General features: G+C 48.7%; 1 protein-coding gene across 1 annotated transcript in view; it reads right to left on the reverse strand.

Annotated features, from left to right (window-relative positions):
* Nucleotides 1-266: 266 nt before the first annotated feature.
* The window catches only part of CMTM7 (CKLF like MARVEL transmembrane domain containing 7), a 38,140-nt gene continuing 13,545 nt past the window's right edge, over nucleotides 267-24,861 (reverse strand). The window contains exons 2-3 of the mRNA XM_079794501.1: nucleotides 5,590-5,763; nucleotides 267-1,893 (exon numbers count right to left, since the gene is read on the reverse strand). Coding sequence (XP_079650627.1) covers nucleotides 1,669-1,893; nucleotides 5,590-5,763 — 399 coding nt within the window. The 3' untranslated portion in view covers nucleotides 267-1,668. The remainder of the gene's footprint in view (nucleotides 1,894-5,589; nucleotides 5,764-24,861) is intronic.

Genomic DNA, 24,861 nt, shown 5'->3' on the forward strand with positions numbered 1-24,861 from the left:
AAACTCATTAGTCAACAGAGCCAAATATCAACAGTACAATGATTGAAATTTCTTTTGAGAGCCACGTTTTTTAAACTTAAACTTCTTCTATCGCCACTTCTTCAAAACAGACTCGCCCAGGCCATGGTATTTTGTGGAAGAGCCACACTCAAGGGTCCAAAGAGCCGCATGTGGCTCGCGAGCCGCAGTTTGCTGACCACTGGTCTAGGAGGAGGGGCCTGGGGTGAAGGGCAGGATCGTCAAGGCTGGGCTTTCTCTTCAAGCCTGGCTGCTGGTTTGAATAAGGGGCTGCCCCCCACAGGCCCACGCACCCTCTCCCCTCCCCCAGCTCCGTTCCCTCGGCTCCTTTGGTACCGATTGTCTGCGCCACATAATCGGCCCGTTGGAGCCTGTCCCGGCCTCTCACTGTCTGCTCTGCACCATGAGTACATTGTCTGCCATCCTGGTCTCCCTCTGTCTGCACTGCGCAACCGAACAGCTTCTTCGATGGCCACAGAACGCCCTTCTGCATGGCAGGGCCTCGTCTACCAATTGTTCCGCGCGCCTTGGCCTGGACGCCTGAGCGGCATCACCACTCTCTCTCCTAAGCAAGGACCCTACCTTTTTATTTCTTCCGGCTCCTCCACGGAACCAGGCCTGGTCCCAGGCACAGAGATGGCGTGTGAAAAATGGGGTGGATTGGGATGCCAGGGCCAGCATCATTCTGTGCAACCTGAAGCATACAACCCGTGGGCATCTCCCCGTGGGGCCTGACGCACAGTGGGCCAACTTCTCTTTGTGCCTCCTCCCCCGGCCCGTCTGCAGGTGGAGCCCTGGGGGTGGCAACCACACCTCTCCTTGGAGACTGCAGGAGGGGGTCCTGAGGGGTACAAGGTGGTGGAGGGGAGGGAGGGCTGTGGGCGGCACTTAAGGGGGCATGAGTGTTTGGAGGAGTGACCTTCTGCCCCACGCCGACCTTTAGAGGGCAGACCCGGCCCCTCAGTGGGATTCCGGGAGCGAACCCACTCTTGGCCCAAAGCCTGGGGGATCTTGGTGAAGTTTGCCAATGAAAGAGTGGCTGTCACACAGACAGCTTTCCCTAAAACTCGTTTTAAAAGTGTTGCTCCGTAGGGAGGCAAATCGGTACTGGCCCACAGGCCGCCAAACGGAAAAGAATTCGCTAAATTAGAACTCATATGACAGGAGTCTATAAATCTTTACAATAACGGCATACCCGTCTGTATACCAGTATATGCGTGAGTATTTGTGTGGTAGGTATAAATGGATCCCACGGCACGGCAGTTTTGTCCATTTCCATGCTACCTCTATTTAGGCTATCAGAGGGGTCCATTTCACCTTTGAAAAGAACAGGAGGATTCCTTCCTGGCCTGAATGCGGCTAAAAGTTAGGACTGATAAAGCTAGGACTGATGGCCGACCTCACCAGGAGATCACAGTGCTGTTCCCTTGGGCCCACGAGGCTCCAGACTATGTCCCTGCACGGGGCCGAGGCAGCCACGAGTACATGACCACCACGGACATGTGATTTCAAGTCCACGTGCCACCCGATTTGAGTGGCAGGTGCAAGAGAGAGGCCCGGGCCGCTGGGGCGATTTGTGTGCCAACAGCCCTGATGGTTCGCCTCCCGGGACCCTCCGTGTAAGCCTCTCTGGAGACCGGGCTGGCTGGATCAAGGTGGGTACCGATTCTGAGAAAGAAGGGCCCCGGAAAACAATCCCTCCGCTGTCCCCGTCAAGAAGGAAACGAGCTCGGACAGCACGGATTCGCGGCGAAGGCGCCCCGAGGAGATCCTCACCGAGGCGGCCACCAGCTCGCTCTGGCTGTAGCTCTTGGAGGCGGCCACGATGGAGGCGATGAGGAGGAGCAGGGTGCCGATTAAATAGTGCAGGAGTTCCTGGGGGCAGAAACAAAGCAGAGCCGTGGGTCGGAGGGCCACTCCTGGTGCCGAGAGGCCACCGGGCGTCAGAAGAGGTGGACAGAAGGGGCGGGGGTGTAACCCCCCCGACAGGAGCAGCGCAGGTCACAGCCAACGGATGCGTCAGGTGGCCAGGAGGATGCGTGAGGCTGGCCAGGATGCGGCCGAGCAAGAGAGAAAAGATGCCGGGCAGGCAGGGAGGAAGGGGACAGAGAGAAAGGACGCTTCCTGTGCGAGGACGGAAACCCACTCAAGGCTGCTCCACTCCGGAGACCAACCCTCCGGCCAAAGCTACTACAGAGCACCCGAGCTTCTCCTGGCACCCAGGCTGGAGAGGGTAAGCTACGCTCCAGCCCCGAGAAGCGAGGCCCCTTAAAGAGATGGGTGCCTTTCGCTTCTGCCTCAGAGGATGTTTTGGGCTCACAAGGTGCTGGCTCTGGTGACTGCCTGCTCTGTGAGCTATTTTTTATTTTTAAAAATATATATGTTATTGATTTTTTTACAGAGAGGAAGGGAGAGGGATAGAGAGTTAGAAACATCGATGAGAGAGAAACATCGATCAGCCGCCTCCTGCACACCCCCTACTGGGTATGTGCCCACAACCAAGGTACATGCCCTTGACCGGAATCGAACTTGGGACCCTTTAGTCCGCAGACTGATGCTCTCTCCACTGAGCCAAGCTGGTTAGGATGTGTGAACCGTTTTTTAGTTGTGGACTTGACAGGCGCTGGGTCCCCTCAGACCTGGAGTCAGAGCCTGGGGTGTGGTCCCCGGCCCCGCTGCGAAGTGCTTGGTCGTGTGGTGGGTGCCGGCACTCTCACCCCTAAGCCCCCCTGGTTTTGTCTGCATTTTGTCTTCCCTCTTCTCTTCTCTCCAGGAGCGCACCTGAGGCCAAGCTCTGCGCTAAGTCTCCTGGTGGGACTGACTCCGCCTTGGCCCCGCCCCCTGGCCCACAGGGCTGTCTGTTGCCGCCCCACTCACGCTCCAGGATTAGGATGTCATTCAGCAGCAAGGAAGCACTTGCACCTCTTCCTTCTTCCTCCCCAGGAAATACCAGGTCAGAGCAGAACTGGGCTTCAAGGCCATTCGTAACGCTCACTCTGAATCCGGAGCGTATGCGTGCATTTGCAGTCTCCGGCGAGAGTTCAGAGATGATTCCTTCGTGGAGTTCTGCCCATCAGGGCGGGCGGCTGTTCAACGTTGGGCAAGCATTCCGCTTTCAGGCTGCAGCTCCTGTCAAAGCCGTGCAAAACCAAAGACCCCGACTTCTCCCCGAGCGACGAGAAAGGAGTATCGCAAGGTGGACCACAGAGATTCGGACCAAGAGCAGATGAGTAACTGGAGGTTCCCTACGCCAAGATTCTCTGGGGAAAATGACTTGAGAGAGAGTCCTAAAGGGAAGGTGCCAACTTGTACTGGGCTAAAAAAATGCGTGGCTGATGTATCCTCCCAACATGCACTCCCCTTACAGCCCTCCCCCAGCCGTTATTCTCTCCTTTGCTCGCTCCTTGTGAGTATCAGGGAAGCCCAGAGGAGCTTGCTCTCAAAAGCAGCGAAAAGGTGCCATACCTTTGAAAGGGGCCTTACAACTTAGGAACAAAAGGAATTTCTCTTAAAATGTGAATGATTCAACAATTCAACCAAGAAGCAGAGGTTGTCAGACTAGATTTAAAAAAAAAATCCAACTACAGGCCTTCTATAGGAGACACACTTTATATTCAAAGATACACATAGGTTGAAAGTAGAAGGATAAAAAAGACGTGTGATTCAAACAGCAACCAAAAGAAAGCTAGAGCGGCGATAGTTGTATCAGACAAAGTAGATTTTAAAACAAAAAAAATGTTACCAGAGATTAAAAGGGACATTTTATAACGATGGAAATGTCAATTTGTCAGGAAAATATAACCATTATAAACATGTATGCACCTAATAACAGAGCAACAAAACACATGAAACAAAAACTCAAATAAATGGAGAAATAGATAATCCAGAAATAATAGCTGGAGGTTCCAATACCACATAATGTTTAGAACAACGAGGGAGAAAATCAACCAGGAAATAGAAGGCTCAAACAATACTACAGAACCACTAGACATAACAGGCATCTATGAAACATTCTATCCAACAACAATAGAATATACATTCTTCTCAAACGCACATAAAACATTCTTCAGCATAGACCGTATGCCAAACCATAAAAACAACCCCAACAGATGTAAAAGGACTGAAGTAATGTGGGGTGTGCTCTCCAAGTACAACAGAATGAAATTAGAAATCAATAGCAGATAGAAATTTGGGAAGCTCACCAATTTATAAGAAATTAAATAACACATTCCCTAACTAATTCATGGGTCCAAGAGGAAATCACAAGGGAAATGAGAAACATACTTGGAGATGAATGAAAATGAACACCCAACCCACCCAACTTATGGGAAGCAGTGCTCAGGGAGACGTCTATAGCTGTACATGCAAAAAAAAGGAAGGTTTCCTATTCATAACCTAACCTTCACCTCAAGACACGGGAAAAGACGAGCACAGTAACCCTAACGCAAGAAGGAAGCCGGGAAATAACGAGTGCTGACAAGGACGTAGAAAAAAACTGGAACCCGAATACACTGCTGATGGGAATGTGAACGGAGGTGCCGCTTTGGAAAACAGTCGGGCAGGTCCTCAGACAATTAAACAGAGTGACCCTGTGGCCCAGCAATTCCACTCCGAGTTATATTCCCAAGTGAGTGAAATCGTGTCCATACAAAACACTTGCACATGAACGTTCATGGCAGCGTTATTTATAATAGCCAAAAGGCAGAAACAACCCAAGTGTCCATCAGTGATGAGCAGATGGGGTGTATCTGTTCATTGGAATATTACTTGGCTATTAGGAAAAGGAAAAAAATAAAAGTACTGACACACAATACAATGTAGATAAACCATGAAAACACTCCGCTAAGTGAAAGAAGCCAGCCACAGAAGAGCATATATAAGATTCCATTTACAGGAAATATCCAGAATAGGAAAATTTACAGAGACAGAAAGTACATTAGTGGTTGGTTGGTCAGGGCTGGAGGGGACGAGGGGTTGAAGGCAACAGTGAAAGGGCATGGAGTTTCTTTTCGAGGTGACGAAGTGTTCTAAAACTGACTGTGGTGACGGTTGCACAGCTCTGGGAATATACTAAAACCCACTGAACGATACACTTTAAATGGGTAACCGTATGGCATGTGAACTACCTATCAATAAAGCTGTTTTAAAAAATAATATAGTGGGAAGAGAAAACCCTGGCAACTTCAAAATCTTTCCTCAGACTCTGCCGGTCCATTTTAGCTGACAAATGTTATTCAATACTCACAACGGTACAAATACCCATCACCTTTGTCAGCTTCTTCCTTCCATGTTCCTCCTCCCAACCCCCCCACACAGCCCATCATCTGTCACTTGAGAGGATAAACATTGGGGTGAGAGGCAGAGTTTTCCCGTAGCTGGAAGGTGAGTGTTAGAAAGCAGCGGGGCATCAGACAAGCAGAGGTGTCCACCCAACAGTGGGAAATTCAGGGCTGAAGCAGCGAAGGACGGTGCAAGAGGTGGGCTGGGCAGACGAGCGGGCACCAGGGGGTCTCAGGGCCCAGCTAACATCCTGGCTTCTGGGCCGAGGGCAGGGCCAGGCCACGCCCTTACCGACAGGGGCCAGCTGATGCAGGTGAGCACGCGGTAGAGGCGGAAGAGGTGGACCAGGTAGAAGGCGAGGATCATGATCAGGTTGCACATGGTGACCACTTCGAAGTACCGGTAGGCGCTCTGGCTGATCCACGGGGAGCTCCTCACGCAGATGAAGGCGATCAGCAGGCTGACCTGAGACATAAGCACAGACACCTCAGGGAAAGGCCACCAGGACAGGCGCCGGGAACAAACAGCAATAGCATAACAGAAACACGAACCACCACCGAGAACTGAGCAACTGCTGCAATTCAGGACGTTTTCCTACAAACAGGCTGGACGGGTACAATTTCCTGTAGTACAAGCCTTTAAACTCTCTTTTTGTTGTTGTTAATCCTCACCAGAGGATATGTTTCCATTATTGTTTTATTTTTTTTTCCCAGAGAGTGGGAGGGAGAGAGAAACATCGATGTGAGACACGTCGATTGGTTGCCTCCCGGAACATGTGCCCCAACCAGGACCGGGGATTGAGCCTGCAACCGAGGTACATGCCCTTGACCGGAATCAAACCTGGGACCCTTCAGTCCACAGGCAAGCCGACGCTCTATCCACTGAGCCAAACCAGTGAGGGCTAAACTCTTTTTTAAAAAAAGATTTTATCGTTTTTTAAAATATATCTTTTATTTATTTCAGAGAGGAAGGGAGAGGGAGAGAGAGAAAGAAACATCAATGATGAGCGAGAATCATTGATCGGCTGCCTCTTGCACGCCCCACACTGGGGATCGAGCCCGCAACCGGGGCATGTGCCTTTGACCGGAATCGAACCCCGGACCCTTCAGTCCGCAGGCTCCATCCACTGAGCCAAACTGGCTAGCGCAGGATCTGTTTTAAAAGGACCACTTTTAGGACAGAATTTATTTTATGGTGCCCCTCCCCTACAGAACGGTGATTCTCAAAGGGTGTGTGCATGGGAGGGGGGGAGTGGGTTGTGACCTCTGGCGTTGTCTGGAGACATTTTTGGCTGCCACACCTGTGGTGGGGGGTGCTATTGGCATCGTGTGGTACAGGCATGGATGCTGCTAACCAGCCCACAATGCACAGGATGGTCCCCCGTCTCCTATGTGGCCCAGACTGTTGTGCTGCCAAGGAGGAACCTGCTGTAGGAAACGGGAGTCTGTGGAGAGAATGAAACCACAAAAACAGATCTAACGCTGGTAAAGCCGTCAAGGCTGAAAAACGCCTGCTTTCTGAACCCCTCGTTTCCAGCACACTCCCCAGGCCCTCGGGAACAGGCACAGCAGCCAGAAGGGCCCCCTGGGCTTGCAGCCTCCGGTGCGCCCACGAAAAGGCTCTGCTCAAAGCAGAAGAGCGTGACCGACGAGAAGGGACCCTCCACGCTGGCCTAGTTCCCTTTGCTAATGAGCAACGTATTTTCTTGTTCTCGGTTCCTATCCGGCCGGCCAGCCGCGGTAACAGAATGATTCACACCCCGAGGTTGTTTCAAGGCCCAGGGGAGGCTTGCCTGCCTCCGGGGCGTGCACGCTGGCCAGTGCTTGGCTGTGTCGGTCCCTGCGCCCGGATCTCCTCTACCTCTGAGTCCTACACCGACCCCCTCGGGGCTGGGGCGGTTTTATTCGAGGCCCGCCTTAAATAACGCACACAACCCAGGAGCAGGCAGCGCGTTCCCGGCGAGGAAGCAGTTCTGCGCCGAATTTAATGCAAAGATGAGAATAATTCTTACAACCTTTCATCTGTGACAGCAGCTCTTTCTTGTGGTAACACAGAGACGTGTGGGGTTTCCCAGTGACCGAAAGGGGCCCCGGGCAGGTCTCCCCCGAGCTCCCAGGCTGAAAGCAAGCACATCGCTGCTCCACCACAGCCCCTCAACCCTCCCTGGGCAACTCGCGGTGAAACGAGAGACTTCCTGAACTCTGTCCGCTGGGCCTGAGTCCGCCTACCACGCCCTCTGCTTTAGGCAAGCCCGATTCTGGAAAGTCTCATGTAGACAGCAGAGGGTGTGCCCGTAGGCAAGCTGCTAAAAGCTTCCTTTTTGCCCAAGGCTTCTCCCACTCCTAGTTTAGGGGGCCAGCATCTCAGCTCGTGCACTTGACAAAAAAAAAAAAAAAAAAGAGTTGGTTGATAACCCTCTTCTCAGGAATTCTTCTAAGGCCCGTAGGTGGCCTCTGCAGAGGCCGGAGACCCGGGAATCAGTCAGATCCATGCCCAGGCGGCCGCCAGGAAGGAGAAGCATAAGAAGGGACAAAGCAATGGTGGGGAAAAAGGCCCTGGGGTGTTGGTCCCCCACCCCCGCTGACCCTCTCAGGACCTCTTCTTGTTCCGTTAGAAAAGCAAATCCACAAACACGTCTGAATTCAGGGATGAGTAGGAGTTCTGACCTCGGGATGGGGTGAAGGAGTGCCCCCTGGCTCCTTTCATCAAGGTTTTTTTTAAAAAAATATATATTGATTGATTTTTTACAGAGAGGAAGGGAGAGGAATCGAGAGCTAGAAACATCAATGAGAGAGAAACATCGATCAGCTGCCTCCTGCACGCCTCCTACTGGGGATGTGCCCGCAACCAAGGTACATGCCCTTGACCGGAATCGAACCTGGGACCCTTCAGTCCGCAGGCCAACACTCTATCCCCTGAGCCAAACCAGTTAGGGCTCATCAAGGTTTTGTTGGTAATCCTCACCCAAGAATATTTTTCCCATTGATTTATTTTTAAGAGAGAGCGGAAGGGAGGGGAGAGGTGAGAGAAAACACCGAGGTGAGAGAGACACACACAGATTGGTTGCCTCCCATACACGCCTGGCCAGGCCGGGGAACGAACCTGCAACCCAGGTACATGCCCTTGACTGGGTATTGAACCCCGGACCCTTCGGCGCTCGGGCCGACACTCTATCCACTGAGCCACACAAGCCAGGGCTCATCGAGGTTTGTCCTTCTATACTGAACTGTGATGAGCACTGGAAATAAAATATCTAACATAAATGTCCATTAAAAGCAATGTTGCAAGGACCCTCAGCTTAGGCAGTGATGGGCAACCTTTTGAGCTTGGTGTGTCAAACTTCGCCAAAAAACTGAGTATAACTCGGGTAGTGTGTCACTTTGAGGAAAAAACATTATTTCACGATATTTATAGTTTAAATAACATAAATGTATAATTGTTATATGTAATTGTATTTAATAAACCAAAAACTAAATATTTAGTGCTGACACGCGTATCATAGGTTCGCCATCACTGGCTTAGGGTCTCACAAACCAGCCCAGTCACCTCAGATTAGAAACCAGCCCCTTTGCTCCACAGTGTCCCTTCTGACTCCATACGGTGAGCAGAGACGCTTTTTGTGAGAAAGGAGCAGTGGGTTTCGATGTCACAGGAGATGAAGCAGGCCGACATCCCCCGAGAGACACACGGTCCCCCGAGAACTCGGGAACTCAGACAAAGCTGGTCCTAACTCTGCAGCCAGGCGCCAGGCAGCCTGGCCAGGTTCTCCGCCGGTGGTGTTCCCCCAAACTCCCCGCAACGCCATACTGAAGACTTTGAATGAAGGTGACGTGACAAGCAGCCGGTGCCAGAGGGCACTCGGCCCTCCCTGGTCTCCCTGGTGACAGGCGCCTCCTGCCCCTGCGGGGCCGAGAGAGACCGCCGTGGGACTGGAGCTGAGAGATCCGGAGCGAAAGGTTCACATAAGCACTCCGGTATAAAAGCCTCCATCACTGAGCCTCGTTTTACGATCCGCGCATCCTACTGTGATTCTCTCGTGCGCACGTTCTAAACTGGTGTTTCTCCCAATCAGAAAGGACATATGCACCCCTATGTTCATAGCAGCACAATTTACCATAGCTCAGATCTGGAAACAGCCTAGGTGCCCGTCAGCAGATGACTGGATCAGAAAACTGTGGTACATCTACACCATGGAATACTATGCTGCCATAAAAAAGAAGGAATTCTTACCATTTGCAGCAACCTGGATGGAACTGGAGAACATTATGTTAAGTGAAATAAGCCAGTCAATGAAAGAAAAATACCACATGATCTCACTCATTTATGGATAATAAAGAACATTATAAAACGATGAACAAAAAGATAGATACAGAGACAGTAAAGCATCAAACAGACTGTCAAATTACAGCGGGAAGGTTAGGGAGAGGTGGGGGAGATAAGAGATCAACCGAAGGACTTGTATGCTGCACATAAGCATAACCAATGGACGCAAAACTCTGGGGGGTGAGGGCATGTATGGGAGTGGGGTGGGGGGGTGGGGGCAATGGTAAGATATGTACACGTATAATACCTTAATAAAAAAAAATAAATAAAACCCCCCCAAAACTGGTGTTTCTCCTGTTAGACGAATCTCGTGTCCATGTTACTATTTTATGACTGGCCCATCCATAAGATCTCAATAAGGGTAGAGGGGGTTCTCCCCGTCCCTGACACCCCGGAGGAAGAATTGGAATTTTGAAGGCTAGCTGGACAACTTTTGGAGAAGACTCAAGAGGTACGTTCTGGAGATGCCTTCCTCTGAGCTGGATAGCAGAGGCCCGAGGTGGGCTCGGGGGCCCTGCCGCCTGCCGCCTGCCGCCTGTGCCCTCAGCAGGCCTGACCCCTCCATGCCCCGGCCCGGTCTGGTCCATTCACTGAGCATGCCTATGTCTGGATGAAGCTGGCACCAGACACGTTTTGTTTTAAGAGGCCAGGGCTGGATTCTGGCAGGTCACCCGACCCCATCGTCTCCCCGAGTTTTTTATTCTGACCTTGGAATACGGTGTCAGTGAGAGAGACAGGCAGGAGGAGGGGAAGTAACGAATGAGAGGCAACATCAAAAAGTCTCAGGCCTGCCCTGGCCGGTGTGGCTCCGTGGTCGCACCAAAGGGTCTCGGGTTCGATTCCCAGCCAAGGGATGTACCTGGGTTGCAGGTTCAATCCCTGGCCCCGTCAGGTGCGTGTGGGAGGCAACCCATCGATGTGTCTCTCTCACATCAATGTTTCTCTCTCTCTCCCCCACTCTCAATGGAAAAAATATCCTCGGGTGAGGATTTACAAACAAACAAAAAAAGTCTCAGGCTCAACTCCAAGAGGCTTTTCTGCAAAAGCCTGGGAGATGAAAGCCAGGTGTGTTCAAACGCCAGAGACGTGGATGCTGAGACTCAGGGTGGACACGGCCTGGCGATGAACGCAGGCCCATTAATGACCCTGCCTGGCAGTGGGCAGGCAGGAAGAGGAATGCACACTGTTTCCACCTTTGGCTGAATTCTGCCCGGGGGTGTAGGCAAATCTACCCCTGCCTTCCTGGTAAAGCCCCCACTCGTCATCACCAGGAAACAGCCCCAGTGCCATCTCATCACCACCCACGGGGAGAGAGCCTCACCCTGGCTTACTTCCTCTGGGCCCCCGTCTCCCTCACCAACATCAGGCTTTAGCTACACAGGCTTCTGCTACACAGGCTTCTGCCCACCCTCGCACACCCAGCACACAGTTCTGTTCTGTATTCAAATATAAAAATCCCATAGAAAACCCAAGGGAGGCCCGAGCAGGCATGGCTCAGTGGATAGAGCATCGGCCAGCGGACTGGAGGGTCCCGGGTTCGATTCCAGTCAGGGCACATGCCCGGGTTGCGGGCTTGATCCCCAGTGAGGGGCGTGCAGGAGGCAGCTGATCCACGATTCTCTCTCATCATTGATGTTTCTATCTCTCTCCTCCTCTCCCTGCCTCTCTGAAAGCAATAAAAAAGTATATTAAAAAGAAAGAAAACCCAAGGGAGGGGGAAGAACCCAGGGAACCTTCTGTCAGGGGTCCTCGGGTCCAGGCCTCAAGCAGCCGGGCAATGGACTGGTTTCTGGATGGAACCAAAGTCACCTGCAGTAAATGAAGAAACCAGAGCCTGTGTGTGCCCACGCTGGGAACATTTCCGGAAGGCCACGGAAGAAGCTGCGAACAGTGGTTGCTTCTGGGGAGGAGAATGAATTATTTAGTGGTTTAGAAAATGCGTTTATTTTGTTCTCCTGTGTTATCAAGATCACAGATTAAGTTGTAAAATAGCATGTTTTAAGGACCTGTCTCGGGGATCTTTCATGGCACATATATACAGACCTACCCTTTTAATTGGCTGCAGCTTTATTTGACCCCGGGTTTCTGAGCCTTAGCACTGGTGGCATTTGGGGCCGTCTTATGGGACTTTTAGCAGCCAGCAGCGACAACCAAAAATGTCTCCGGACATTTTCAAAGGTCCTCTGGGCGAGAACCACTGCTTTACACAGCCAGCCTTTTATTAACGGGCGTTTATCCCATCCCCAGTTTCTGACAAAGAGACAATTTTGCTAATGTATTCTTGGACATACTTCTTTGTATGTATGAGCATTTCTAGAAGATTCCTGGAAGTGAAATTACTGGGTGAAAGCATTTTTACACTTAAGATTTTTTTAAAAATATATTTTATTGATTTTTACAGAGAGGAAGGGAGAGGGATAGAGAGTTAGAAACATCGATGAGAGAGAAACATCGATCAGCTGCCTCCTGCACACCCCCTACTGGGGATGTGCCCACAACCGAGGTACATGCCCTTGACCGGAATCGAACCTGGGACCCTTGAGTCCGCAGGCCGACGCTCTATCCACTGAGCCAAACCAGTTAGGGCTGCACTTAAGATTTTGATGTTGCCCTGGCCGGTTTGGCTCAGTGGATAGAGCATCAGCCTGCGAACTGAAAGGTCCCGGGTTTGATTCCGGTCAAGGGCACATGCCCGGGGTTGTGGGCTTGATCCCCAGTCAGGGACTTGCAGGAGGCAGCCGATCCACCATGATTCTCTCTCATCATGGATGTTTCTATATCTCTCTCCCCATCTTCCTTCCTCTCTGAAATCAATACAAAATATATTAAAAAACAACACAAATGTATTATTAAAAAAAAAAAAGATTTTGATGTTTGCTGCCAAAAGGCTATCCAAAGAAGATATGAGTTTCCCCGCATAGGAAATCTTGCCAACACAGGTGATCATCAGCGTCATGGAGCTGTGGCCGAGGATGGCACGATTCATTCACCCGATCTTGAACTGAGTACCTGCTATGTGCAGGGCATGCTGCGGGGAGCAGAGTAAGAGTGAAACCCATGGGGTCCCTGTACTCGCCGAGCTTGCATTCGAGTTGGGGAGAAGGGTAGTGAACAAGTTAACCAACAAACACGGCGCGAGGCACCAATTGCCAAGGCAGGGTTTTCCGCAGATGTTCACTGGCCAGGAGCTAAGTCTGGGGCTTCTGTGAATTAGGCATTTTATGGGAAACCAGTCTCTCAACAAAGTTTGTTCTCCTAGATCTGTGGTCGGCAAACTCATTAGTCAACAGAGCCAAATATCAACAGTACAACGATTGAAATTTCTTTTGAGAGCCAAATTTTTTAAACTTAAACTTCTTCTAATGCCACTTCTTCAAAATAGACTCGCCCAGGCCATGGTATTTTGTGGAAGAGCCACACTCAAGGGGCCAAAGAGCCGCATGTGGCTCGCAAGCCGCAATTTGCCGATGCTAGATGATGTATTGTAGAATTGTATTCCTGAAACCTATGTCATTTTATTAACCAATGTCACCCCAATGCATTCAATTTTTTTAAAAAAGTTTGCTTTTCTGAGGGCATGTGCCTGAGACTCTCCATTTCATATCCTCTAAAATATCCATTTTATTTGTTTGCTTGCTTGTTTATTTATTTTAATCCTCACACGAGGATATTTTTCCATTGATGTTTTAGAGAGAGTGGAAGGGAGGGGGAGAGACACAGAGAGAGAAACATCGATGTGAGACACATGGATTGGCTGCCTCCTGCATATGCCCCGATCAGGACTAGGAATCACGCCTGCAACCGAGGCACGCACCCTTGACCGAAATCAAACCTGGGACCCTTCCGTCTGCAGGCTGATGCTCTAGCCACTGAGCCAAACCGGCTAGGGCCGTTGTGCGGTAATCTGATCTGTAACTGTAGTGTCTGGAGCAGGCACCGAAACAAAAACAAAAGAAGGTCCCACTTGCTCTGTTTTGAAAGTAGCACATGAATTGTTCTGGGTTTCATGTTTTCATTCTTTGCACAGAGAGGCTGAGTTCTGTCCAGAGGGCAGTGATGAGCCCAGGTGAGAGAGAGACAACATCTGGGACTGCACCTGGGAGTCTGTCTTAGAAACGTCCCCTCCGCAGAGATGCACTTGGGGCAGGCGCGGAGGAAAGGCAGCTGTCGCCGCTGGGAACGCTGTTACTGAGTATTCTGCAACGAAACCCGCCGTGGTGGAGGTGACTTGAGAATCCCCGCCTCCATCCTGTATCACCGAGTGGATGTGCATCGGGACTCCTAGGCAGACAGGAGGCACTCGCTGATGGAGCTGAACCCTCGGCTTCAGGCAGAGGGGTACGGAAGGCAAGAACTGCGCCTTGGCATTCTCTCAGCCCCACACCTGAGCAGCTCAGCTTGGGAGGGTCCTTTATTGATGCTTCCTGGTAAGATTTCATTTGAAAAGAAGATCCTACCACCAACTATCTCTACATGTTGATTTTCTTTAAATTAAATGTGGCAACTCTCTCCACACTGCTGCAGCACCGGTAGGCTCTTTCGAGTTTGGTGAGCTCTTACCGCCGAATGTGGCCAGGAGCCTCCTGGTCACAAGAGGATGAAAGACACGTGGCCAGTGCTGAGTCACTCCCGCTACCTCAGCTGACCCGTGCCCAGCTCAGAAGACAGAAGCCAACCCCCAGACATGGAAGCCAGCCTACTTCACGATTATCAGAGCCTATCCCAGATGACTTCAGTCATGTGAATAATAAACACTCATTGTTGTATGCCACCAAGGTTTGGTGACTATTTGTTATGCAGCAAAAGCTAACCGATACATCCGTTTTCAGAATTTTCTTGGTTTCCCAGCCAGGCAACCCTAGTTTTTAAAGTGGAAAGAAGAGCCCGGCTGGCATGGTTCAGGGTTTGAGCACTGACCTATGAACCAGGAGGTCAACAGTTAGATTCCCGGTCAGGGCACATGCCTAGGTTGCAGGCTTGGTCCCCAGTGGGGGGCATGTAAGAGGCAGCCAATCAATGATTTTCTCTCATCATTGATGTTTCTGTCTCTCTCTCCCTTTCCCTTCCTCTCTGAAATAAAAAAAAAATAAAATAAAGTGGAAAGAAGAATAAAGTTATTTATTCAGTGATTATTTATTGAGTACCAACCATGTTCTCAGTCCTGTGCTGAAAACTAGCGATAGAAGGCGACGGTGGTTTCCATTTTGCCAAAGACAATCCTAAGGAAACCTGGATGCGTGAGAAGTAGGGATGCTGCTCAGGACTTTGGCCACTGTCCTGGGGAAATAAATACAAGGAGAAGCTGTAGGGCCAGTCTCAGCAGGAGGCCTGGCATCCAGCCCTGGGCACTTGCCAGAAGTCATCGCCTGTTGAATTTGAGAATGTGGGTGTGGGATGCCTTGATTACAAACCCAGGCAGCCTAATGCCAAATCGGTGCCAAGCTGGGGAGGAAGAAATTAGTCAGGGATAAAAAAATGACAAAGCAAGTACACAAGAACCATTAAGGGTTTGTAAGCATGTGTCACTAATGAAAAACCACAGTGGTGAAGGATGCGTGCTTGCCATACGGTACCCAGTGAGGCGTCAAGAAGGAAGTCTGATTGCTGGCCAAAGGTTGGCCTCCAATCAGAATAAGTGAGGATGAATGGGCGCCTAAGGCATGGCTGGCAACCCCCGTAGGTCAAATAGTCATTTCACAAACATAACTACTTAGTGGGCCAGTTAGCCTCCCTGGGCCTCCGTTTCCTCACCTTTATAATGGGGATAATAACAGACCCACCACACAGCGTGGATATGAGGATTAAAGGGGCTTTCATTTGGGTACAATATTCAAAACAGCAGAGGGAACACAGCAAAAGAAGGCACAGGGGTGGAAAAACACATGGCATATTTGGGAACTGGGGAGCTGTCCATTTTAGGCAAACCCTACACGTGTGTGAAGGGGCGCAATGGGATCAAAGATGGCAGGGAGCAGCGGGGCATCAGATTCCAGGCTGAGAAAGTAGGCATTATTGGGGGGCAGTGGGGAGTCAGTGAAGGTTACTGAGCAGAAAAGAGCCTGAGGCAGGATTACACTTTCAGAAAATCAACGTCCCAGTGGACGGGAGACGGGGAGGGGGCTCAGAGGTCAGTTAGGGGGAGGCGGTGTCAGTTCCAGCGAGGTAACGAGGATAAGAAGGAAGCACCAGCCGGAGGGGTGGGCGAGGGGAGGAGTGGGCGAGGACAGGAGGTGGCATAGATGTCCCAGGGCAGCCTCCGGGGATCCAGGCTGCATGGCGATGTGGGGAATAGACCCCCCCCCCCCGACACACACACACACACACACACACACACACACACACACACACACGGTCTCTGCCGCTGGTGGGGCCAACAGGAAACTCTCCTTGCAGCTGCCTCAGATTCCCCAGACTGCCGGCAGCTTACTCAGGATGAGCTGGCAATTCCATGTGTCCAACATTTCCACCTACGAAAACCACTGACTGAAGGAAAACGCACCGCACCTCACCCCTGCATATAAAATGCAAATGCACAAGTAACTAAATTTTATTCCAGGAACACACTTCAACATCAATGAATGCACCATATTAACACACCAAAGGAGAAAAATCAAATATTCAATCGATACAGAAAAAGTGTTTGACAAAATTCAACACCCATTTAGGATAAAAACTTTCAGCACACGAGGATAGCGGGGGACGTCCTTACCCTGATAAAGGGCACCTACAGAAACAAATCTCCAGCGAGCATCACATTTGTAGTGAATCTGCAAGCTTTCCTCCGAGACAGGAAACAAAGGATGTCCTCTCTTACTCAACATATCCTCAGAAGTTGCAATAAGGTAAGAAAAAGAAATAAAAGGCATATAGATTGAAAAGGAAGAAACAAAACATTTTTATTTGTAGATGACACGATGACCTATGAAGAAAATCCCAAAGAATCTACAGAAATAGATCCAAGGACTAATAAATGAGTTCAATAACTGCAAGATCAATGTACCGAAATCAACTGCATTTCCATATGTTAGCAATACACCGAAATTAAATATTGGAAATAGATAGGACTATTTACAGTAACAGCCATAAAACAGGGAACTATTTATTAGGTTTAAGTCTAACTATTTATTAGTTTTAAATGCTGAAAACTACAAGATACTGGTGAAAGAAATCGAAGAAGAGCTAAATAAAAGGAGAGGTATAACATGTTCATGGATTGGAAGATGCAATATTGTCAACATGTCAATTCTCCCCAAATTGATATACACATTCAACATAATCCCATTCAAATCCCAGCAGGCTTTTTGGGTAGATAAACTGACCCTAAAATTTATATGGGAAGGCAAAGGGGCTACGAGGTGAGGACAGGGGTTGACTACACAGTTAGAGCACAGGGGGTTTTGGGGGTGAGAGGCTGTTCTGTTTGACACCATGTTGATGGACACATGATTCTATGCATTTTCCACAATGTACAGAACTGTCATCAACCAGCTGATGACACCAGTTGTGACACTGATTATGGTGATGGTGGCGCATATTCTGTGAATATGTTCAAGAGCAATGAACTGTATACTTTAAAGGGATGAACCGTATAGTATGTGACTTATATCACAACAAAGCTGTTACCAAGAAACACCTTTTTTAAAACTCCCGAAAAACTTAAAAAAAACACAAACAGACATCTGCAGAGACATCTGCAGAGAGATGACACTGTCAAACCACAGAGCGAGAGGTCATGGAGATAAGATGAAGAGCAGCCCTCCGGACACTACATAAAAACCTCACTGTGGCATTTCCACAGGGTTTTTTTAGAGCTCAGACTTTCTCTGCCCCGAAATTTCTCGATACCAAATGAAAAACCTTTCAGAAAAGCCCCTGATGTAGGAATGGCACAGCCCCCAAAACTCACAGTTCATCTACATTAACGCCCAGGCTTTTTGGAACTTGCCAAGCAATTCATATTCTGATCCTGTATGTTTGAGCGTATCTAGGGTGGGGTAAAAGTAGGTTCACAGTTGTGAGTACGTGAAACACAAGAGTTCATTTTTGTATCACTACTTATTATTGTATTATTTTTCCATACGAATAACTGTAAGCCTACCTTTGCCCCACCCTGTATATATAACGACTAGAACAGTGATCTTGAACATTTTCCTCCTACTTTACTGGAGATAAATTTGAGGCCAAGAAAAGGGACATGATTTATCCAGGGTGACTCAGCTGATGGGTAGCAGAGGCAAGAGACAACTTGACTCCTCGATACCTCTCTGCTTGGTAAAAAACATGAGCCTGGCACATACTACGTGCTCTACACTTGATAGTGGAATGGAAAATAAAATGTCTACAATCTCCTGAATGAAGGTGGGTTCCCTCCTCATTCAGACACTGACCTGTGCCAATCTAACATTCCGATCAAAAGGACCAGCGCAGACTCATAGAAATAAGATGGGGACATGTGAAGGGGGAAAGAGGATGAAGACCTTGTAGGCAATACAACTACATAAATATTAAGAAGTTTAGTTGATGCCCTGACTGGTTTGGCTCAGTGGATAGAGCGTTGGCCTGCGGACTGAAGGGTCCTGGGTTTGATTCCAGTCAAGGGCATGTACCTTGGTTGTGGGCACATCAGGGAATGTGCAGGAGGCAGCTGATGGATGTTTCTCTCTCATCGATGTTTCTAACTATCCCTCTCCCTTCCTCTCTGTAAAAAAAAATCAATAAAATATTGAGAGAAAAAAAAAAAAAGTTCAGTTGACTTCTGAGGAAAATATTAAAGACTAGAGGCCCGTTGCACGAAGATTTGTGCAACAGGCCTTCCTTCCCCTGGCTGCCGGCACCAGTTTTCCTCCGGCACCAGGGACCCAAGCCTTCGCTCCGGCCGCAGAGGAGAAGCCAAGCCTCTCAGTCTTCTTCAGTCTTCGCTCCATGCCTGTGTAGGCAAATTAACCTGCCATAATTGTTGGGTTAATTTGCATACTTGCTCCTGATTGGCTGATGGGTGTTGTGGAGGTACGGTCAATTTGCATATTTCTCTCTTTTTTTAGTATAGATGAGAGCTCTCACTAGGACACTGAAAGGAGGTAACAGAGTAATAACGAATGTTTATTCAGAGCTCAAACACTTCACATAGGATCTGCCTGGTAACCCTCGGGACCGGGTGATATCATCATCCCCATTTCACAGGTGAGGAAACTGAGGCACAAAGAGGCTAGGTGACTTCCCCTAGATCTCACTCAAGCAGTGGGAACCCCATCGCCTCTTACTAGCTACGTGACCTGTAAAAGCTACAAAAGCTCCCAGAGCCTCAGTTTACCCACCTGGAAAGTGGGGATGACAAATAGTGCCCTACTTAGAGGACTATCTCTTCTGAGGTAATACCTGCAAAGCACTGAGCACAGCACCTGGCATGTATCACACACTCTATATGAATAAAATGCAAAATAAAACCCTCATCGGTACTTGGAACAATTTTATTATGGTAAATAATCTGCAGGCCACGTAAAGTAACATTCTTGGGTTACCATTTCCTCTTCCTTAACTGAACTTTCTGGAAGGGGTCTTTTTCTGCATTGAATTAGAAACCAAATAGAAGCCACCGCTCCGTCAGCCTTCCTTTACCTCCCGGTGGGGAGGGCTCTCCTTGCAGTGCTTGGCCTTTATTTCTCTTCACGTTTTCCCTTGGCCCCGAAGAATGGAGATTGGTATTGACTTAAAGTGGACATCTGTTCAGGGGCAGTGACCAGGGCATTTGAATATTTATTGTTTTAGTAATTTGTATTTTCCCTCTTCCTAAAGTAAGCAGGCAATAAAAGGAGCCTTAATAAGAAATGTCAAAGATGAAGGGAAGAACAGATTTGCACCCTAGCTGGTTTGGCTCAGTGGATAGAGTGTAAGCCTGCAGACGGAAGGATCCCAGGCTTGATTCCGGTCAAGGGTACAAACCTCGGGCTCGATCCTGGCCCTGATCAGGAAGCTTGAAGGGAGCAATCCATCGATGTGTCTCACATCAACGTTTCTCTCTCTCTCTGTGTCTCTCCCCAACCCTTCCACTCTCTCTAAAAGTCAATGGAAAAATATCCTTGGGTAAGGATTAACAATGCACCAAACGGGAACTGTGGTTGAAGTATCATTATGAAGAGCCACAAAGAAGGTGCCAACTTTCAAAGTCAATGCAAATTGAAGAATGAAAATTGAACCAAAGCTTAGTTTGGTCACTAGGAAGGGAGGGGAAGTCCCTAGAAATAGATCCTGAAACATGTTCCCAGCCCCCATGACAGTTAGGGGGTAGACATTAAGGGAGAAAAGAAGCAAATAAATAATTATGAAGTAGGGAACCCCATGCTATGGCTTCGAGTATATACTGTTAAATGAAAATCGCAATGTGAAAAAAAAGCAAGGTGCCAGCCGAAACTGGTTTGGCTCAGTGGATAGAGCGTCGGCCTGCGGACTCAAGGGTCCCAGGTTCGATTCCAGTCAAGGACATGTACCTTGGTTGCGGGCACATCCCCAGTAGGGGGTGTGCAAGAGGCAGCTGATCGATGTTTCTCTCTCATCAATGTTTCTAACTCTCTATCCCTCTCTCTTCCTCTCTGTAAAAAATCAATAAAATATATTAAAAAAAAAAAAAAGCAAGGTGCCCACTTTATAACGGCGGGATTAGACTGAGGACACCTGAGCCCACTGATCAATCTTAACACCATGAAAATAAAGATAAGCAGACATCAGGCATCACCCGCTGGAAATACACATCACCACCCAAGAAATGGTCTTGCAACAAATCATCAAACAAATCCGAACTTGATGAGCCTCTAGATCTAATTGCCAACCTGTAGGAAACGCAGGGGACTGAAGAGCCAGCTGATGACACCACAGGAATGCACTCACACATCTGCTCAGTGGGAAGGAACCATAGGGACAAATGATCAAACTTATTCAAGAAATAAATTGTAAAGAAAAAGAAGGAGGGAGAGGAACCCAAAGATTAAAAGAGACTTGAGAAATGTATGAATGAAATTCAATTAAAAACTGATACTTGGTCTGAATGAAAAGAATTGGCACTACAACGGGAGTGTTATAAGGGAACTGTAACGTTGAACACAACCAAAATTGCTTTATAATAGTTTCTTATTATTATACTCGTATAATGGTCAATGAATTGTTTCACACATTTGTTCTCATGATGTCACTGTCTATACGGACCATATTCAAGCTGTAAATTAGAAATTATTTTGAAACTTACATTTATTTCCTCTAAGTGAATAATCCCACCCCTAAGGAAAATAACTCAGAAGAAAACTCTACTATGCACTCTAAACTAAAGTTGGTGATTTTTTTCTTGGTAAAGAACCGGAGAGTACATATTTTAGGGTTTGAGGGACATATAATCACTATTTACAATTATTCCACTCTGCCATGTAGTGCAAAAGTAGCCATCTTTGATACACAAACAAATGGGTTTGGCTGTGTACCAATAAAGTTTTATTTAAAAAAAACAACACAACAGGTGGCAGGCCACATTTGGATAGCAGGCTATAGGTTGCCGACCCCAGCAAATGTTCAGTGTAATATCATTTATAGTAGCTAAAAAGCTCAAGAACAACTCTCATGTTCAAAAGGGAATGGTAATATTATTAAAGAATATCCACTTAGGTGATTGCACATGTTATGAACAATTATGAAGATTTTATAACAACAGAGACATGCGACTAACAATTTTACAATAAAACAATGAGAGGGGAGCAGAATCCGTGACTGTAATCAGTAGGATTACAGCCCTGCAAACTTCTATACACTTACACAAGGACCCAACTAGAACATCTGTGGAATGTACACAATGGTAGGCCTTGGGTGAATTTTGTTTTTTAATACTTCTTTGGATCTAGTTATGTTAATGTTGCTCTAATCATATTTGTGTAATAATGTAAAGTCTCAGGAATAAAATGCTAAGCCTACAGAACTCCTTCAGAGGGAAACCCAGATGAAACTGGTAAATTAACGAGCTCACTGCATCCTTCTTTCCTCCGGCGTTCCCAAGACACTTGACAATGACAGAGAAGCTGTCAAAGCCTAATGGAACCACTAACTTACTTCTGTGGCTAACAGCTCTTCCACGCCCCACCACTACTAAAAAGCCCACTTGGTGAACTCACCAAGAAATTTTCAAGCTCCCTTCCTTCCCCTCTAGCTCTGGGCCTTTGCACAGGCTGTTCCCTCCTCCAGAACACTCTTCCAACCTTTTCCTCCTGCCCTGCCCCTTCCCATGCTCAGGTCTCAGCCTGAAGGTTCCTTCCCAGAAAGGTCTGACCACGGCCTGGGAGGACTCCCGTTACCTGTGCTCGCAGCATCCTCTGCTTCCTCCTCCTTGATGCTCAGCCCTGCCGCACTGACCACACTTCACTGATTTAAAGATGCTCGTTCTTGCGTATTTTTTTAAAAATATATTTTTACTGATTTCAGAGGGGAAGGGAGAGGGAGAGAGAGATAGAAACATAAATGATGAGAGAGAATCATTGATCGGCTGCTTCCTGCACGCCCCACACTGGGGACCAAGCCTGCAACCCAGGCATGTGCCCTTGACCAGAATCGAACCTGGGACCCTTCAGTCCGTAGGCTGACGCTCTATCCACTGAGCCAAACCAGCTAGGGCTCGTTCTTGCATATTTTTATTTCCCTCAATGCAAGGGTGGCTGCTGGTGAGACTGGACAGCAGTCATGGACTTAGTTGCCACTGCCTGCCATGTGCCAACGCTCAGCGTGCCACCATCAAAACCTGCCGAGTGGGTGTCAGCGGCAGGGAGAGAATCCCGGAGCCAGAGTGGAGCACCCTGCGTGCGAAGCCCTGGGAACCAGAGGTGTGTGGGGCTGAGACGGCGGGATGGTGAACCAGGTGTGTTTAGCATCATTCCCCAAACAGAGGTTTAAAGGCATTGCTCACACTCTTTTTGTTTGTTTGTTTGTTTGTTTGTTTTTGCTCACACTCTTGATGGCACTGAGAGGAAAATACATTAAAAAAAAAGGAATTTAGGAGGGCTCTGACTGTAAAAAGTTTTAAGAATACCTTAATAAATTTATTTTCCTTCACCAATTTTCCTTTATTTTTATTTTTTTAAATATATTTTATTGATTTTTTACAGAGAGGAAGGGAGAGGGATAGAGAGTTAGAAACATCGGTGAGAGAGAAACATCGATCAGCTGCCTCCTGCACACTCCCCACTGGAGATGTGCCCACAACCAAGGCACATGCCCTTGACCAGAATCGAACCTGGGACCCTTGAGTCCGCAGGTCGATGCTCTATCCAGTGAGCCAAACTGGCCAGGGCTCACCAATTTTCCTTTATATATATTCACAAGTGTGTGTGTGTGTGTGTGTGTGTGTGTGTGTGTATATAATTAAGTCTGAACGACCTCTTCAATAATCATAATATAAAAATGCTAAGTGGTAAAAGATTTGTGATATCATTAAAAGCATTTCCTTCCTTCCCTCTTTCCCTGAGCAGTGCCTTAAACAATGGTGCCATAGAAGTGATGGAACACCACACCTGTTTAGTGTCCAGATTTTCAATCCACAGGGGAGTGTCCGGGCCTGCCCTGTTCACCGCTGTACCCCCAGCAGCTGGCACAGGGCTGGGACAGAGTAGGCACTAAATAAATATCTGGCGAAGTGACTTAAAAGCCTTGGCCAGGCAAAGAGACATGACTAAGACCCAACCGAAGGGTTAGTTCCTGAGCCAGAAATAGAAATCCAAAAGTGAGCTGGCCCCGTCTGGCACTGGATTCTTTTAGCCTTTAATCCAGTACAGTGATGCCCTTATTCAGTGTTCTCTGGTGTTGTTTGAAACGAGGAACCCTGTCCTGACAGCTTGACACCCTGACAGACGCTTCTCTCATCCCTCGACCTGCCTGTTTACCTTGGCGTAGGAACCCGTGTTTTGATGGTGTGAGTCAGTGGAAACCTGTTAGCTCAACCGGACAAAAAGGCAAGGTGTGCTCAGGCCTCCAGCCAGTGCAGAAACCACATCTTTGTCAGAAACTCCGGTTGGGCATCCCACCTTCTCCTTGCTGGGGGGCCCACCTGCCCTGAGACTCCCCGCTTTCCGGCCCGCAGGCCTGAAGTGATGCGCCTCAGGCCCCGTAGCACATTCTGGGCCTGGCAAGAGGGGCCCTTCTGCAGCTGGGCCCACACAGCACCCCCAGCAGGCACCTCCACCACAGTCTTCTGAGGAAGATCCAAGCTGGCCAAGCACTTCACCCAGATTGACTTTTTTGAAAGGAGTGCTGTCACCAGAGGCTTTGGCAAAGAAAATATGCTTTCATTCATTCATTCGTAAAAAAAGATTATGAGTGCCTTTTAAAAAATGTTTTTATTGATTTTATTTATTTATTTTAAAAAATATTTTTATTGCTTTCAGAGAGGAAGGAAGAGAGATAGAAACATCAATGATGAGAGAGAATCATTGATTGGCTGCCCTCTGCATGCCCCCCACCAAGGATCGAGCCCAAAACCCGGGCATGTGCCCTTGACCGGAATCAAACCTGGGACCGTTCAGTCCACAGGCCGAAGCTCTATCCGCTGAGCCAACCCAGCTAGGGCTGTTTTTATTGATTTTAGAGAGGACGGGAGAGGGAAAGAAATATCCATCGACTGCCTCCTGCACGCCCCCTACTGGGGGTCGAGCCTACAATGGGGCATGTGCTCTGACCAGGAATCGAACCAGTGACCTTTCGGTTCATGGGTCAACAACCAACTGAGCCACTCCAGCTGGGCTAGGAGTGCCTTCTGTGTCCCAGGGACCCCCTTAGGAACCAGGCACCCTGTGGCGACCAAGACAGAGAAAGGTCGTGCCCTACTGCAATCCCGGTCCTGGTGGGGAAGACCACACAGATGAGGAACAAAGCGGTGAACAAGGGGGCTTCTGCTAGAGAAGGGCTGTGAAGAAATCGGAGCGGGCCAACGGGATGGGGTGCGGGGTGGTGTCAGGGTGGAGTTAGGAGGAGGGGCGTCGGGCAAGGCTCTCAGACCTGGGCTTGTTTCTGTCTCCTGATCTTTAAGTATAAAAAATAGGGCCTTGGAGTCCTCTGCCTACAGCTGACGGAAGGAGAGTAGAGAACCCTGCCTCTTCGAAGCCTCAGACAGGAAGTGGCAATATCACTTCCACAATCATCCCACTGGCGAGAGCTAGTCAGTCGCACGGCCTCACTTAAACACTAAGGCTGCAGGAAATGTCTGTCTGCACCTCGGTCACC

This window comes from Cnephaeus nilssonii, assembly GCF_951640355.1.
Source record: "Cnephaeus nilssonii genome assembly, chromosome: 17".
Taxonomy (NCBI): Eukaryota; Metazoa; Chordata; class Mammalia; order Chiroptera; family Vespertilionidae; genus Cnephaeus; species Cnephaeus nilssonii.